This window comes from Vombatus ursinus, unplaced genomic scaffold (genome assembly GCF_900497805.2).
Source record: "Vombatus ursinus unplaced genomic scaffold, bare-nosed wombat genome assembly UNPS02014791.1, whole genome shotgun sequence".
NCBI classification, from domain to species: domain Eukaryota; kingdom Metazoa; phylum Chordata; class Mammalia; order Diprotodontia; family Vombatidae; genus Vombatus; species Vombatus ursinus.
This window is the reverse complement of record NW_020954569.1, coordinates 726411-744588: the sequence shown is the minus strand read 5'-3', so window position 1 is coordinate 744588 and position 18178 is coordinate 726411. Positions and strand designations below refer to the sequence as shown.

At 39.1% G+C, this 18178-nt stretch overlaps 1 protein-coding gene across 1 annotated transcript in view; it reads right to left on the bottom strand.

The window, feature by feature from the left end:
• KDSR (3-ketodihydrosphingosine reductase) overlaps positions 1 to 18178 on the bottom strand; it is a 55756-nt gene that overhangs the window by 33716 nt on the left and 3862 nt on the right. Inside the window, exons 2-3 of the mRNA XM_027869098.1 lie at positions 7913 to 8002; positions 3466 to 3522 (exon numbers count right to left, since the gene is read on the bottom strand). Of these exons, the coding sequence (XP_027724899.1) occupies positions 3466 to 3522; positions 7913 to 8002 (147 nt within the window). The remainder of the gene's footprint in view (positions 1 to 3465; positions 3523 to 7912; positions 8003 to 18178) is intronic.

Sequence of the window (18178 nt, the reverse complement as noted above, 5' to 3'; positions counted from 1 at the left end):
ATCTAAGACAATTCTGAAGGAATTATGATGAAAAATGCTATCCACCTCCAGAGAAAGAACTGATGGAGTCTGAATGCAGATTGAAGCATACTATTTTTATTTTTCTTGTGGTTCTTTTTTTTTTGGTCTGTGTTTTCTTTTGCAACATGGTTAATATGGAAATGTTTTGCATGACTCCACATGTATAATCTGTATCAAATTGCTTGCCTTCTCAAGGAGAGGGGATGGGAGAGAGGGAGGGAACGAATTTGGAACTCAATTTTTAAAAAATGAATGTTAATTTGAGAAATTGAGAAATATTTCATGAAATAAAAATATATTGGGGGATAAAAAGTTCTCATTCTATATGTCAGGATCCCTAGTAGGAATCCCACCTCAGACTTACTGATCCAATAAGAAACATTTATTAAGGTTTACTACGTGCAAGGCAAGAAGCAAAGTCAAGGGGGTAGCTAGGTGGTGAAGTAGATAGAGCTCCTGCCTTGGAGTCAGGAGGACCTGAGCTCAAATCTGACCTCAGACACTTGACACTTACTAGCTGTGTGACCCTGGGCAAGTCACTTAACCCCGATTGCCTAGCAAAAAGGAAAAGAAAAAAGAAAAAGAAAGAAGCAAAATCAAAGAGTGAATACAAGAGTGGCCTTTAGGTCAGTAAGACCTGGCTGGCTTAAGTGAATAAGAACTAGCCATTTAACTTCTCAGTGCCCCCAGGCAACCACCTAAGCCTGAAGGTTATAGATAAATTATTGATCTGCATAGGTAGAGGGAGTTTGCACCCCAGAAGGTCCCACTTTTTCCTCCCAAAAATGTACAAAGCACTATGCTAAATTCTAGAGATAAAAAAATAAAAAATAATACAATTTCTGCCTTCGAGGAACTTACAATCTAATGGGGAAGGGGGTAAGAAATGTATACAAATAAGCATACTACAAGGAGAAATATGAAATCTACAAAGATGAAGACCCAACAGAATGATGTGAGAGACCTGAGGAAGAAGGGAACAGCTAGAGAGAAAGCTTCAGAGAGGAGGTGCCACCAGGGATATGTGTGTCTGCAGGAATCACAGTGGATTCCAAACAAGGAGGACAAGGGAATGGTGATGCTGTGGAAAGATTGCTTTTCAGTGTATGAAGTACAGACTAGAGACAGCAGAGACTGAAAGCAGAGAGACTTGTTAGGAAGCTATTTCAGTGAGTCGAGGAGAAAAGGTAATGAGCACCTGAATAACCTTGGTGGCAATGGGAACAAAGGATAGAAGGTGTTGAGAGAAACACAACTGCAATCTGGGGTAGTCTAGAGAAACTGACCAGTTTATCCAAAGGACCTCTGGATCAGAGGTGGCACAGAACAGGCCACTGAGAGTGACAGGAATCCAATCACACCAGCACAGGCCAACTGATTGGCGTCTCCTCAATTTCTAATTCTCTGCCACCACATAGAGAACTGCTATAAATATTTTTGTACAAATGGGTCCTTTCCTTTTTCTTTGATCTCTTTGGGATATAGACCTAGTAGAGGTTTTGCTAGGTCAAAGGGTATGCATAGCTTCATCACCCTTTAGGCACAGTTCTAAATTGTTCTCCAGGATGACTGGACCTGACTGATCTGTTTCAGCCTTGACATTCTACGGTGTAATTGAGGAAAAGTTTTCGGGTAGGGGACCAAATGAAAAGAAAATACTGTCACTGGGTACATCAGATAGGATGCTTTCCCCAGATGAATCAACTACAATAAATTGTTCTCAGTTCCTAAGAAATCAAGACAGAAACAATTCATTTCCATAAAATAAAATAACTTCAAGGATTAGCCTCAGCTCAACATATACAGGTCTGTTTTTTTTTTTTTAATCAACTAGCACAAAACATAAAACATCAAAAGGAAAAGGGATCTGGAAATCACATGATCAGATTTTAAAAATAATTCTTTTTGCTGTAGGTTATTTTAGATTGGCTCTAAACCATTTACCACAGGAAATCCTTTGGCTAAAATCTGCTCATCTACCAGTAGCAAAGAAGTTATGTGAGTGATGTAATAAACAGGCTTTCATATCCAGCAACTGGGCTAGGTACTGTTTTCTCAACCTTGCATCCCTCTATTAATCTCAAGCAGGAGTTGATAATCCTTTTGTGATAATCAATAAGCATTTATTGAACACCCATCTGCCAGGCACTGTGACAGGTGCTGGAAATACAAAGACAAAAAATGAAATGTTCCCTGCCCTCAATGAGCTTACACTCATTAATAAAGAGATACTCTTGTTTCTCATTTGAAGCCTTTCAACTGATAAGGGGGATAAGGGTGCTTAGTAGCCTCTAATGGGGAAGAACACAGGGACAGATGGGGAAGATCTTTGGGAACAGGAGATATGCCTAGGAATATCCTCTCCAAAGCAGCTTCTAACCTAAAACACCCCCATGTCAGTCATAAATGCCATATGACATGGCAGGAGGGGTGGAGAGGACAGGAAGTCTTCTGGCTACTTGCATGCCAAAAGAAGCATGTTCTGCCCAAAACTCACAACTTTTCAAGCGCTTGCACATCAAAGCATAAGAGAATCTGTATAAACCCGATGGTGACCCAAGAAGCAAAGAATCTGTTCTAGGTAGTTCACTCTATTGTAGGGACCTGAGTGGAGGCAGACATATATGAGAGGGGCACTAGACATAGCCTGAGTAGGATGATGAAGTTTAAGGAAGGAAAGAGAAAAAAAAAGAAAGAAGGGAAGATCCCTTGATAGTACATAGAAAAGGAATTCATTAATTACCAAAAAACTTCTATCAACTTTTTTTTTTTTAGTAACTGGACATCATACAATGATTTTATATTTTTTCTTCTGAGTTTCTTTCAAAACAGGGCTGAATATTCTTAGCACTAACCCCCCTCAAAACAAACAAAAAGTCACATCATTAAGAAAAAGCATATACTCCACAATAAAAAAAGAAAAGATACTAATTATGGAGAATCCATAACTCACTAAGAGTATCTGAAAAGTTGAAGTTTTTAACCCCACCCTGGGGTTAAACCTTCAAACAGTTTTTAGAAGCCAGCTCCCAGGGGTCTCACCTACTTAGATACCCTAAATTCTAAAATTCCCCTATACAAGCAAAGATATGACCAAGATATACAGTAAAAGAAGGCATTCCTTGCCACTTGCCCCACAGGAGTTTGTGTGGTCATTCATTCAACAAATAACTGAGCTCAAGCCTTGCCTGGGAAAATGTCTCTCCTGTCTGAAATTCTGTTATCTGAACATCTATATTTCTGTCTATATGTGTCTTCTGTTAATGATTCCAGTTCCAAAGCAACTAAAAAGAATTTCAGTCACTTTAAAACAGTCTAACAGGCACTTTAATCAGGAAAATTCTATAAACTTTCAAGTAAGTGTTAGTAGTTGAAGCCACACTTTTACCTTGGACCAACCACAGGGTGATTAGTACATAAAAAGGGTACAGAGAAGTGATTTACCTGTTTATCATTAATAGAGTGTTTTTCAATTTCTTTCTTTGCCTGGAGCAACTTGTTCTAAAACCAATGGAAAATAATTAGTTTGAGTGATTTCTTTTGTTTCTTAGAAAGAGGGAGGTAACTCATAACATAAACATTTACTAAATACTTAGGGGAAAAAAACCTTAGAAAAGAACAATATGACCCTCACCAAAACTCTTCACAATCCTACAACTAGCACATTATAACCAAGCCTCTCTATAATGTTCTGAAATCTCAATAGAATAGCATTTAACCTATTCCCTCATTTATGATTGTTTGTCTAGAACTGTCATTTCCAAACCCTACCCCACACTCAATTTTTTTGTGTTATATATTCATGGAACCAATTGATATTCTACAGGCTATGCCTACAGGAAGAGCCATTTCTTTTGTCTAAAGGCCCCAGTTTATTAAACTTACTCCTGTAAGAGAGCAGAAACAAGAAAAAAAAAGATTTTTTCAAAGCTTGAATTACAGTTTTAATAGATGAGTGAACATGTTGCATATGAATATTTAAATCAGTCCTATTTCATTATGCAAAGTCACAAAAACAAGCATATTGTGACTTAGCATTGCTCAAATTACTATGGACATGAACTTATAATTCCATATCCAGGACTTTATATCTTTTGGCCTTCTCAAGTTATATACCCTGAGGAAAAATCTCTAAATCAAATGGCATGGATATTTAAGTCATTTTTTAAGCATTATTTGAAACTACTTTCCAGAATGGTTGGACCAATCTTATAATTTCCTATCAAACAAGACAAGTGTATTCTGATAAGTCTGCAATACAAAGAAACCATGTATTTTACCCTTATGCACCCTAAAGGCAAATACTGTGAAATTTACTTATACCTCTTCTATTAACTTTGTAAGTTATTGTTTTGCATATGACTACAGGTCAACTGGTGAAATAGTCATAGCTAGATAATGAGAATACTCTCAAATTCAAATGGATCTGGTATTTAATTGAATCAGAAATTCCTTTCCATGATGCAGATCACAACCTATACATGCCTGGCAATATTGTGTGACCCGTGCCTCTCTCCTCCCATAAGTTCACACTCCAAGACATCAACCAACCCAAAGTGCTGGAGCCTTTCCTCACTGTCTCCTAATGTAGTCAGGGTAACAGCAAAGTACCCTGTGCATCTGTCAACCCTTGATCTCTCACATGATCAGCCCATCTTCTACCATATGATTCCTTGATGATATCTTTTACTTTCAGTCTTCAGGGCTTCACATTGGTTGTATGGTACCACCTGTTTGTGCCTCCCATGGCCTCTCCATTGCCTCCTGTGTAAGATTCATTTTTACTTCTTCACAGACTGTATATTCTATGCCTAAATGCCATACAGCAACATAGTATTAAAAAGGATGGACCATTGCTTTCATGGGAAGTTTTGGGGTCAATAAAAAAGCTTTATAATTTCCTGAAAGGCAATCCGAACCATTCTTTTCTTCCCTGTCATCCAATTGTACTGTACTGTCTGTTATACACACACACACACACACACACACATACAGACAAGCCCTATAGGTTGTCCATTCAAATATATGTTGTAATCTGGGAAATAGACATTCTCCATCTTTCCTGTAAGGATGGGTAGGCCAAACTCTCTCTAGGACTTGATATAATCAGTAAAAAGTCACCTGAAAACCAGCTGTCCTGACTACCTCTTGCCATTGGACTCTGATGACTCTGGAGGAGAGAGAAAAGCTAATGACTTGACACAGCCCTGCCTCATTCTACTCCAATTGACTTGCAAGTCAAGGCATCACCTTCTTGATGTCATTGGTCCACTCCGAGAACAAAGGACGAACAACAACACTTGAAAACAGGAGCTTTGGAAGGATGGCCACATTCATAGAAAATCCCTCTTCAGCCTAGACACTGAACTGGATTTATTCCACCACAGAGATGAACATCACTGGCAAGCACTGATGTCTTGTCTGGTGTTTATTATCACAGGGTTATTTCTGTCACATCTCTCAAGGAATCTTGAATAATTTTGATGGATGGATGGGAGACATTTTGTTGTAAAAGAGCCTATAAAGTGGCATTCTCTTCTACCAATCAATCAACAAGTGTTTATTAAATTCCTTTTGTTTGCCAGATGCTGTGCTAAGCCCAGGGGCTACAGTTACAAAGAATGAAACAATCCCCATTCACATTCTAATGGGGGAAACAAGTGCATATATGAATATGTACAGCATCAATATAAAGTGAAAAAATAGAAATATATTACATATAAGGTAATTAAATATAAGATAGCTTGGAAGGAAGGAAAAAAGGAAGGAGGGAGAGAAGGAAGGAAGGAGGGAGAAAGGGAGGGTAGAAAAGAAGGAAGAAAGAGAGGAAACAAGCATTTTAAAATTGAAAAAATTTTAATTGTTTTTATTACTATTTTCTGTTTCTTACATCATCACAGTTATCCCAAATGTCTCCTCCAATCCCTCCCAGAAAGTCATCCCAAATAACAAATAGTATTTCTAGAGAGGGGGAAAAACAGCACAACTGAGTCATATACTGAAAAAATCTGAAAACATGGTCAATCTGTAACACCTGTGGATTTCTTGGCTTCCTAAAGGGATGGATTAGAAGTGTGTCCTCTCCTATCTCCTCATTTGGGTCCTGCTTGATCTTACATTCACTTTTGATTTTTTGATGTATAGTTGTTCTTTCCATTTACATTGTTGTAGTTACCAAGTATATTGTTTTCTGGGCTCCACTTACTTCACTCTGCATCATTTCATGTAGATCTTTCCATGCTTCTTTGTACTCACCACACACATCTTTTCTTACAACACCAATATTCCATTACATTCATGTACCACAATTTGATTAGCCATTCCCCAATCGATGGGTATATCTACTTTGGGAAACAAGCATTTATTAAGTGCCTACGATGTGCCAGGCACTGTGTTAAGTACTTTAAAAGCAGCATTTTAATTAATTCTCACAACAACGCTGAAAGGTAAGTGCTATTATTATGCCCACTTTATAGTAAAGGAAACCTGAGTCATACAGAAGTCAAGTGACTTGCCCAGGGCCATACAGCTAATATAGGTAGAAAGTTTATTGACATTCTCCCGGTCTTCTTTTTCAGTACAAATAAGGTACAAGATATTTTCTCCCACACCTTCTGTAATTTTCTTGTTCAGATACTTTGTATCAGTCCTTCAATGTGCTCACAAATGTATCATCTCCAGTGTGGAACTCCTCTTGTATGTATTTAGTTCAATCTGGCTGTTTCCCCAACGTTTGTTATTTTTAGTACCATTTCTACCCCACCACATGCACAGCAGGATTGTGACATCAGGGTCCTAGTGTAGAAGATCCCCTGTGATCATGATTTTTACAAATCTTCTCGACTTTTCTTCTTTGTTGTATTCTCTTCATTTTCATCACCAAAAATGCTTTGGATGACTTGCTTGGTTGGATATCCAAGGTGTTGTTGGTGTTGTTTTTAACTAGTTTTATTCTCTATTGTTTCTCTCTGCTTTGGGATATTGCTCATAACTATTATCTTTCTTCACAAGATTTTGTAAATGAGTTTACAAATAACCTTGTAAATAATTTTACAAATGAATGTTGCATTTAGCAGTGATCTTTCTCTGAGAAGTAACTCAAACGTTTGCTAAGATGCCTCCCAGGTACTTTTGGTCTCCCAATTGTAACAATTAATTTATATTGGTTAAATTTCTGAACGAAAACATTATTGTCAGTGTCAGTTCCACGGTCCAGTTCACATTTGATAGGTTAAGTTGTTTCAATTGTACCCTGTTATCTTTTTCTCATTGTTATACTTTATTCTTGTTTTTAACTAATTCTGATCTTAGCTCTGACCAGTCCATGGTCTGACTATACACAACGGATCTAAGGGTGTCAGAAAGAGGCTTGATACATTCTATGCCTCTTGGATACATAAGTTGCATGTATAAGCTGATGAGATCCCAAAAAACAGCAAGCAAAAGATAGACTTGGGCTATTCTACTCCTGGTTCTGCCAATTACAAGCATGAGACCCTATTAAAATTATTAATTCATGCCATAACAAAATGTACTGGCTCTCATCCTATAAACATTCAAAGTATAAGCAAGCCCAGCAACCATGTTAAGAGCCCTCTCAGACCATTGGTAGTCTGAGAGCAAACCACACTTGTGGATATAAAAGCCATTTTTAGCAGAAGTACATGAAGGTTCACCCTGTAAAACTTGTGAGTGAATTGCTTAGTTTAAAATAATAAATGAAAGGGGCCGCTAAGTGGCGTAGTGGATAGAGCACCAGCCCTGGAGTCAGGAGGACCTAAGTTCAAATCTGACCTCAGACACAAAACACTCACTAGCTGTGTGCCTCTGGGCAAGTTACTTAACCCCAATTGCCTCACCAAAAATAATAATAATCAATGAAGAATTTTACCTCATCTCTTGCAACCAAGGTTATGAATGCCCCTTGCTTATAACACTCAATCGCAATACATTTTCCAATGCCACTGGATCCTCCAGTAACCTAAAAACAAACAAACAAAAACAAATAAATGCAATAAGATCTCAATATTTCATTTTCTTTGACAGGATGTTTACTTAAGATAGATATTTATCAAAAGATAAAAACAGAGATACAACAGAAAACACACTGGACTAGGAGTTGATACACCTGGTTCTATAAAAATGTGCATAATAATCCCTGTCTACATCACATCAAACATATGAGAAAGTGGTTTACAGACCGTATAACCCTAAACAGATGTAAGGAAGCAACACTGTAAGGGATAAACATTTGAGCTATCTTGTAGTTTCTAGAAATTCCAAAAGTAAAGATGCACTTGATCCTAAATAAAAATGTTTTCAAGAAACACACGGCCAGTCTCGAATTGTAAGTCAGACACCTACAACTATTTACCCTTAAGCCCTTTCCAGGGGAGATGTTTTGTAACTCTAACAAATAGTAACTTGTTCTGCTTCTGTGCCCAATCTAAATAAATGTGACTCTTCCTCTGCTATGTCAAAGTTGCAAAAGCTCAAGACTAGAAGGGACAGACCCAAGACTGTTCAGTCCAGTTCACTCCTAAAGAGGAATTCCCTCGACAATATCCCTACCTGATTTTATTTGGAGACCTCCAGTGATAAGGTCTTTCCGTTGCCTCCCAAGGCAGCCCCTGCCCCCTTTTGGACAGCACTAGCCAGGACTTCTTTAAGGGGAGCCAAATTCTATTTCTCTATAAGTCACCGTTCCTACGTCTGCCCTCTGGGTCAGGCAGAAGAATCCCTCTTTCACATGACAGCCTTTCAAGTACTTAAAGACACCTGTCCTATTGACAGTAAGTCTTCTCCTGGCTAAACACCCCCTTTTTTCAACAGCTAGGTGGCACAGTGGATAGTGAGATGTACCTTGAGTGAAGAAGTCCTGAGTTTGAATCTGGCCTCAGATGCTCATTAGCAGTGTTGCTTTGGGTAAGTCACTTACCCTCTGTTTGCTTCTGTTTCTTCATCTACAAAATGGGGATTAGAACAGCACCTACCTCACAGGGTTGTTGTGAGGATCAGACAGGATATATTTGTAAAGCACTTTGCAAACCTTAAAGAGCTATAAAAATGCTAGCTATTATTACATTATTGTAAATATTAGATATCATTATTGTTCAACCAACTACCCTCGAATGGCACAGTATCCTGTATAGCATTTCCTTTCCCTTTTATCTCACCTAAAATTCGTACAATTAGAGGCATGCCTGGTTAAATTAGAAAGGCCAGGCACTTTTACAAAAGATCACCATTAGAATTCAGAATTAGTCCAATTCATTTCAATTAATGATGCTAAGTATCAGTGTCCAGAACACTGTGCTAAGACAGTAGGGAGATACAAAGTTTATATAAAGCACCTTCCCCATTCTCAGAGAGCTTACAATCTAGTAGGAGAACAGGAAACATGTGGAAACATATATGAAAAGTGCATTGGAGAGGTCAAAACATAATGTGAGATTTAAAAGGGAAAAAGCCATTACTAACTTGTAGAAACCAGGCAAGTCTTCCTGAAGAAGGTGGCATTTAAGTTGAACTTTAAAGAAAGGGGGAGAGAGGGAGAGACAGAGACAGAGAGATCTTCTTGGGTCAGAAGGCTGCTGGATCATTGTAGAGAAGACAGGGCATGATAGAGAAAGAAGACCACAAGGTCACAGTAGAGCCCAGAGAAGAATGAAGGAGCAAACACTGCTGGCCTGGACACTTTCTTAAAATGGCAGTTCCAGAAGGAACTGATCAATCAGAAATGACTATGAACTTTTCTTGGTAGGCAGTATAGGGGTTTTGAGCAACTGACTAGATCAATGCATAAGAAACATGTCTGAAAGCAGACTGATGACTGAAGAAGACATCTGAGGGAAGAGCAAAGGTGCTATATATACAGCTATTGCAATGGCCCAGGCAGATACTAATGAAGAGCACTATTAGAGTACAGGTAGCATGAATGGAACAAAAGGGATGAACGTGAAAGGCATTGTGTACGATTGACTGGATTCAGTAATGAAGAAAATATGAGGTGAAGGAGAAGAAAGGAAATCAAAGCTATTACTGTAGTCCCCTGTTATACAGCTAATGTTCCAGATATGTGTCTGAGTAAATGAAATTAACTGGGTAAATGATAATGCCTACCCATTGTTTGTGGAAATGATAATACCACTGACAAATAGGGAAGGAAGAGTAGATTTGGGGGGAAAATAAGATCAACTTTGGGTAAGTTGACCTTGAAGTATCAGTTGGATATTCAGTTGGAGATGCTAGTCTGGAGGTCAGGTGAGAGGTCAAGGTCATTCACTTCAGTGAGTATTTATTATGTTTATTATGTGCCAGCCTCTGTCCTGAGTGCTGAAGATACAAGGAAAAAAAAAACCACAGTCCCTACTCTCAAGAAGCTTATCACCTTCTATGGGAATATGCAACATAATACACAGGTAAATACAAGGTAATTCCAGGAGGGAAAGAGGGAACCAGGAGAGGCTTCTACATATAGCCCCAGAGCTGCTCTAGATGAAGGAACTTGGAAATGAAGAGAGAATATCTTCCACATAGGAGATAATAGCCCTTGAAAAAGGCATGGAGATAGGAGACAGCATATTGATTTCAAGAAATAGTTAATAGGTCAATTTGTCAGGAGTATAGAGTATGTGAAGGAGTAGAACCATAGGATAATTAATCTAGAGGAGGAAGAGATCTTAGATAGCACCTAATTTAACCCCTCATTTTACAGATGAGGACCCCCTCTGAGCTGCAGAGGGATGAAGTGATTTGCCTAAAGAAAAGGGAAGAGAACAAGCATTTATAAGGCAGCTATTGATTTTTCAGTTGTGTCTGACTCTCCATGACCCCACTTGGAGTTTTCTTGGCAAAGATACTGGAGTGGTTTGCCATTTTCTTCTCCAGCTCATTTTACAGATGAGGAAACTGAGGCAAAACAGGATTAAGTGACTTGCCCAGGGTCATACAGCTGGAAACATCTGAAGCAGGATTTGAACTCAAGAAGATGAGTCTTCCTGACACCAGGTCTGTCACTCTGTTCACTGCACCACCAGGCTGCCTATAAATCAGCTAAGCACTTTACAAATTTATCTCATCTGATCCTCATAACAACCCTGAGAGGTAGGTGCCATTATTATTCCCATTTACTAGCTGAGGAAAATGAGACAGACAGCAGTTAAGTGATTTGCCCACAGCTCGAAAGGTCTGAAGCAGGATTTGAACCCAGGTCTTCCTGCCTTCAGGCACAAAGCTCTATCCACTGCACCACCTGGCTGCCTCTACAGTAATGGCAGAACCAGCATCTGAACACAGGTCTTCTGACTCCAAATACAAGATGTACTCTATTACCTCATGCATTCTTAACTTTTTCTGTGTCATGAACCTTTATGGCAGACTGGTGAAGCTTATGGAGGCCTTCTTAGAATAATGTTTTGAATGTATAAGACAAAGTACTTAGAATTACAAAGGAAATCAATTACATTGAAATATAGTCACCTAAAACTTTTTTTTTAAGTTAATAGATCTCAGGTTAAGAACTTCAGCACTATACCATGTGGCTCCAATATGAAACAAGCTTGGAAATGTAGGTGGGATCCATGTTATCGATAAATTTTAATGAATATTTAGGAGTCATTGGGCAGCTGGGTGGTGCAGTGGATAGAATGCCAGGCTTGGAGTCAGGAAGACCTGAGTTCAAATCTGATCTCAGATACTTGTTGGATTGTGACACTGGGCAAGTCACTTAAACTGTTTACCTCAGTTTCCTCATCCGTAAAATGAGCTGGAAAAGGAAATTGCAAACCATTCCAGTATCTTTGCCAAGAAAACCACACATGCGGTCATGAAGAGTCAGACATGACTAAACAACAAAGGGTAATCATCACAGAGATGACAGTGTCCACTAAGATTGTCAGAGGAGTGAGTGTAAAGAGAGAAGACGTGGTTGAAGACTGTACACCTTGAGAGACACTCAGGTCAGGGGGCTAGAAAGATGAGAAGCCAGACCAGAAGTGGTGAGAGATGCAGAAGAGAAGTGTAAGAGTGTAGAAACAGATATCCAAAAGCAGTGCTCAACAATGTGAAATGCTGACAGGGTTTCCTGCCTCCATTTTCTCTTCCCTCTAATTATACCATACTCTTTTTCTTAACATATAGATTTATTCATTCTCTTCAATGAACAAAAGCCATGCACAAGTCACTGATCGAGGTCCTTGGAATACAAACACAGACGTGAAAATAGTCCTTCCCTGTCCTCCAATAGCTTGTACTCCACTCCTCTGCTCTAAAACATTGAATAGCCCCTTTTGCATTCTGAGGAAGATGTAAATTTTTGTGCCTGGTATTCAAGGTACTCCATAATCTGGCACCATCCTACCTTTGCGGCCTTATCTCATCTTATTAACCTCCTACCACTGTCCTTCTTTCCACTGAGGTTCACACCTTCCATGTCATCCTACACTCCTCACTCTCAACTCACTTCCTGTCAGTTGCCAGATTACGTGGTTTCTATATCTACAACATACAATAATAGTTATATAGCCCTTACTCTGTGCTAGACACTGTGCTGAGTGCTTTACAATTATTGTCTCATTTGATCCTCATAACCACATTGGGATGTAGGTGCCACAATTATCCTCATTTATGGTAGAGGAAACCGAGGCAAACAAAAGTGAAGTGACTTGCCCAAGATCACAAAGATATTAAGTGTCTGAGGTCAGATTTGAACTCAGGTCTTCTTGATCCCATGCCCAGTGCTACCTCACTGTACCTAGACTTAGCTTCTTTCTATTCACACAGCCACCACTTAAGTTCAGGCCCCTCTTCACCTCTCACCTGGATTATTGCAATAGTCTCCTGATTGGTTTCCCACCTTCAAGTCTTTCCCTAATCCAAACCATCCTCCACAGAGCTGCTAAAAGGAATTTCCTGAAGAGCAGGTCTAAGTGGTATCAATGCCCATCCCCACCCCCACTCCTCAATAAACTTACTGGTTCCCTATTCCCTCTCCTGATGTCATCTCTCGGGTTTAGGCTTTAAAGCTCTTCACAACCAGTCATCTTCAGTCTTCTTACGTTTTACCCCCCTCCCCACACTCTGGGGTCCAGTCACATTGACCAACTTGCTGTCCCTCACCCATAAAGCTCCACTTCCATCAGCCTTTGAGCTGGTTATTCTCCATGCCTAGAATGCTTATTCTCCTACCTCTACCTCTTGCTTCAAGAATCAGCTCAAGGGGCAGCTAGGTGGTGCAGTGAATAGAGCTCCAGGCTTGGAATCAGGAGGACCTGAGTTCAAATCTGGCCTCAGACACTTACTATCTGTGTGACTCTAGGCAAGTCACTTAACCTTGATTGCCTCACCAAAAAGTAAAAAAAAAAAAAAAAAAAAAAGGCCAAACAACAACAGCTCTTAATGCCTAAAGGTATATACTCTGTACGTATCTTTTATATGTAGACATATAATTGGTATATGGAGACATATGTAGACATACATATTTCTGTATATATATGTGTGTGTGTATATATATACATATATATATAAAATATATATACACACATATGTATACAAACACTTGTTGTCTCCCCATTACAATATAAGCCCCTTGAAGAGGCTGTTTTTGCTTTTTCTCTGTATCTCAGCCTTCAGCACAGTGCCTGATTTATGTTTGTCAAAACTCTAAGGTATCACCTCATACCTATCAGACTGACTGAAAAAGGAAGATAATAAATGTTGGAGGGGATGTGGAAAAATTGGAACACTAATGCATTGTTGGTGGAGTTGTGAATTGATCCGACCATTCTAGAGAGCAATTTGGGACTATACCCAAAGGGCTATCAAATTGGGGATACCCTTTGACCTACTACCACTACTAGGTCTATATCTCAAAGAGAGTTTTTAAATGGGGGAGGGGAGAAAGGTTCTATTTATACAAAAACGTTTATAGCAGTTCTTTCTTGTGTGAGCAAAGAATTGGAAATTGAGGGAATGTCCATCAATTAGAGAATGGATGAATAAGTTGTGGTAAATAATTATAATGGAATGTGTGCTACAAGAATCTGTGCTATAAGAAATGCTGAGCAGGTGGAGTTCAGAAAAACCAGGAAAGACTTATATGAATAGATGCAAAGTAAAGTGAACAGAACCAGGAGAACACTGTACATAGTAATAGCAATACTATATGATGATCAATTGTGGATGACTTACTTATTATCAGCAATACAATAATCCAAGACAATTCCAAAGGACTCATGATGAAAAATGTTATCCACCTCCAGAGAAAGAATTGATGTAGTCTGAATGCAGATTGGAGCACACTATTTTTCACTTTCTGTATTTTTTTCCATGGTTTTTTTCCCTTTGGGTCTATGTCTTCTTTTATAACACAACTAATATGGTACTATGTTTTGCATGACTGAACAGGTATAACCTAGAACTAATTGCTTACTGTCTCAAGGAGGGAGAGAGAAATTTTGGAACTCAAAATTAAAAAAAAGGAATGTTAAAGGTATGTTGACTGATCCATGAACTCTCTACTCTAATCAAACTGGTCTACGCAAAAGAAGTATAGGCTTTCCTATCTCCTATCTTTGCTCATGATATTCCTTATATCTGGAATGTTCTCCTGCTCCATCTTCATCTGTCCTAAATCTCCTACTGATCCTTTAAAACAAAGCCAAATGCCATCTCTGTGCAGCCTTCTCTGATTCACCATTGGGTAACACCCTACCCCTCTCCTACCTTACACAGCACCTTGCTTGGTAGGTCTTTAACGTACTTCTATAATGTACATTAAGTTTATGATTGTCTATAAAACTCCATATGGGCAGAGATTGTGAATTACCTGCACTTTTTAGATCTTCAAAAGGCATTTGTGATGCAGTAGGAAAAGCAATGGGCTTGGAGTTGGGAGATTTGGTTCGAATCCTGCTCAGTCATTTACTGATAACCCTGAGCAATTTATTCAATCTCTCTCTCAGTTTCAGTTTCAGTTTCTTCATCAATGAAATGACCACAATAATTCTTATACTACCAGTACCTCAAAGAGCAGATATGGGAAAAGAACTTTGTAAACCTGAATAACAACTCACATTTATATTGCTCACTTATTATTCATTATATCTCCCTGCATGCCAAGCACAGTGCCCTCCCTACACCCAGTTTATGTGGAAAGTTGAAACATGAAATGACCTAGGAGGTAAGAGGTACAGGACAGGTAAACATCTAGAGTTCAACGAGAGAGGAAGAGACCTTTGGAATGACTGGGAAAGACACCAAGTAGAAGATAGGTCAGAGGGAAAGATGAACAAATGGGAATTCAGCACTAGTAAGGTCAAAGGCTACAGAACTACATCACCTCTTCCAGAGATGTTTTCCAACTTACACCCAACTTACAGCAGTAAATCCTTTCTGGAAAGGTAAAAGCACCTTTAGTTACAAGTATTAGGTGCTCATTGGACTGATGTCACCCTCTTGAATACCTCACGTCATCTTTTCCATTACACGACACGTTAGAAATCATAAAAAGGTGGGTGAGGTCATTTCTGAAAGACACATTAATAGCAAAATTTTCCAATACAGTTTTCCCCGCCTTTGACTCATAAGATATCAGAGCTAGAAGAGACATCAGAGACCCCTTATCTGACCCCTCCATTTTACAGCTGAAGATACTGAGATTCAAAGAAGCAATATCTTTGTTGTTCAATCATGTCTGACTCTTCATGACCTCATTTGGGGTTTTCTTGGCAGAGATGCTGGAGTGGTTTGCCATTTCCTTCTCCAGCTCATTTTACAGATGAGGAACTGAGGCAAACAGGGTTAAGTGACTTGCCTGGGTCATGAATTTGAACTCGAGTCCTCCTGCCTCCAGGCCTGGCACTCTATCCATTGTATCACCTAGCTGCCCCAAGAAGCAATCTATTTAACTGAAACTCATATAGCTGATTCGTGAAGAAGAAGTAACTGGAATCCAGGGCTCCTGACTTCCTAACAAGTACAGCTCTCTTCCCACTATGCCACACGATTCAATAAATCAGCAAAAAAGTGGGGCCTGGGAATCCCTTGGGGTCCCTAAGACCCTTTCAGGGGGTCCATGAGGTCAAAACTATTTTCAAAATAATACTAAGATGTTCTCATTTCTAATGTGGCAGATATTGATAGATAAAACTCATATTAACAAAAGCTCTTTGGAGGGTGCACAATAATTTTTTAAAAATGTAAGCTGGTCCTGAGATCCAAAAGTTTGCAAATAGCTGCAATCAATCATAGCACTTCATTGGACTAAGAGCCAGAAGGCTTGAGTCCTCATCCCTGCACTAGCAATTACTAACCCAGTGACTTCAGACAAGTTACTAAAGTTACTTTCTGGGGCTCGAATTCTTTATCTGTTAAAAGTGATCGGGGGGGTAACTAGGTGACACAGTGGATAGAACACCGGCCCTGAAGTCAGGAAGACCTGAGTTCAAATCCGCTCTCGGACCAAACACTTGACGCTTACTAGCTGTGTGACCCTGGGCAAGTCACTTAATCCCAATTGCCTTAAAAAAAAAAAGTAATCAGACGATCAAAGCTAGAAGACACCTAAGGTAGAACAGTGGATAGAAGGTTGGACTTGGAGTCAGGAGGACCTGAGTTCAAATCCTGCCTCAGACACTTACTGTGTGATCCTAGAGAAATCACTTCAGCCCCAATTTCCTCATTTGTAAAAAGAGAGATAATAATAGCACCTACATCATGGAGTTGTTGCAGGGAATCAAAAAAATGCAAAACATTTTGCATATGTTATAGTACTGTAACCATGTCATTTTATAGATGAGAAAAAAGGAGTTCAAAAGGGTGAAGAGAACTGCCCATCATTAAACAGGTAATATGGCAGAGCTAAGATTAGAACACAGGTCCTCTGACTGTAAAAGCCACCTTCTTTCCCCCAAAGTAGGATTACAGCTCCGGTTACTGCCTCCCAAGGACATGGTGAGGATCAAAATGAGAAGGTATGGCAAAGAACTTTGCAAACTGTAAAGCACCATATAAATGTAAAGTTTTGTTTTCGAGCATCTATTGTGTTCTCCATTAAATAGGGTGGAATTGGATCACAAGAGTGGGTGGAGTTCAAAATTCATAGCTAAGGTGAAAGCTCCTTTGGCAACAAGCTTAACAATTCCAAGTAGTCTTGTCAGCATCCAAGTAAAACTCTTCCTTAACACAGATCTGATTCAAGACAGACACTTGAGAGTCAGTCTACAGGTGAAGAGAGAAGCAAGCAGTACCAGGAAAGCAAGCAATATACACAATGACGTTGTTGTTGTTGTTGTAACTGTTGTTATTGTTGTTGTTGTTGAGTCAAAATGTTGTTCACTCTTCAGGACCCCATTTGGAGTTTTCTTGGCAAAGATACTGCAGTAGTTTGCCATTTCCTTCTCCAGCTCATTTTCAGATGAGGAAACTGAGGCAAACAGGGTGAAGTGACTTGCCCAGGGTCACACAGCTTGCAAGTACCTGAGGCCAAATTTGAACTCAGGAAGATGAGTCTTCCAGGCCTGGCACTTTATCCACTGTGCTGACTAGTGCAACAAGGTGGAGAAGAACCAAAAATGGGAAACTAAATGCTGCGTAATGATCATAACCCAGAAGGGCCTTGAAAAGAAATGAGAAAATGCACCTCCCTCCCTTCTCTGTAGAGGTGGGGGTGGGGAGTAATAGGTACACAGCATTGCATGTGCTGTTAGATTTGGTTGATGGTGTTGGTTAGTACGACTGAACTATTTTTCCCTTTGAAAATGATTCAAGAATGTAGTAGTAGTAGTAGTAGTAGTAATAACAATAATTATAATGCATGTGCAAATTTACATGACATTACTATAAATTTAGCCCTTGCTGGAAAGGAAATGGAGAGGGGTACATTCAGAAGTCAATGTTATATACAAGCAAAAGATATCTAAAAACATCATTTTAAAAATCATATTTTTACTATGTTGTTTTAAATTTATAGGTTAAAAAGGGAACTGTTCACGCTGGATTAAAAAATAGCAATTACACTATTTATTGCTTGAGTTGAAAGAAAAAAGATGATGTCAGCTTCAGTTGCACTAAGCACAGGTGACAGACAGTTAAAGGCAATGTTTTAACCTACTTTAAAAAAAAGAAATCTCTCCCTCACCATTATTCTCAACTGTAA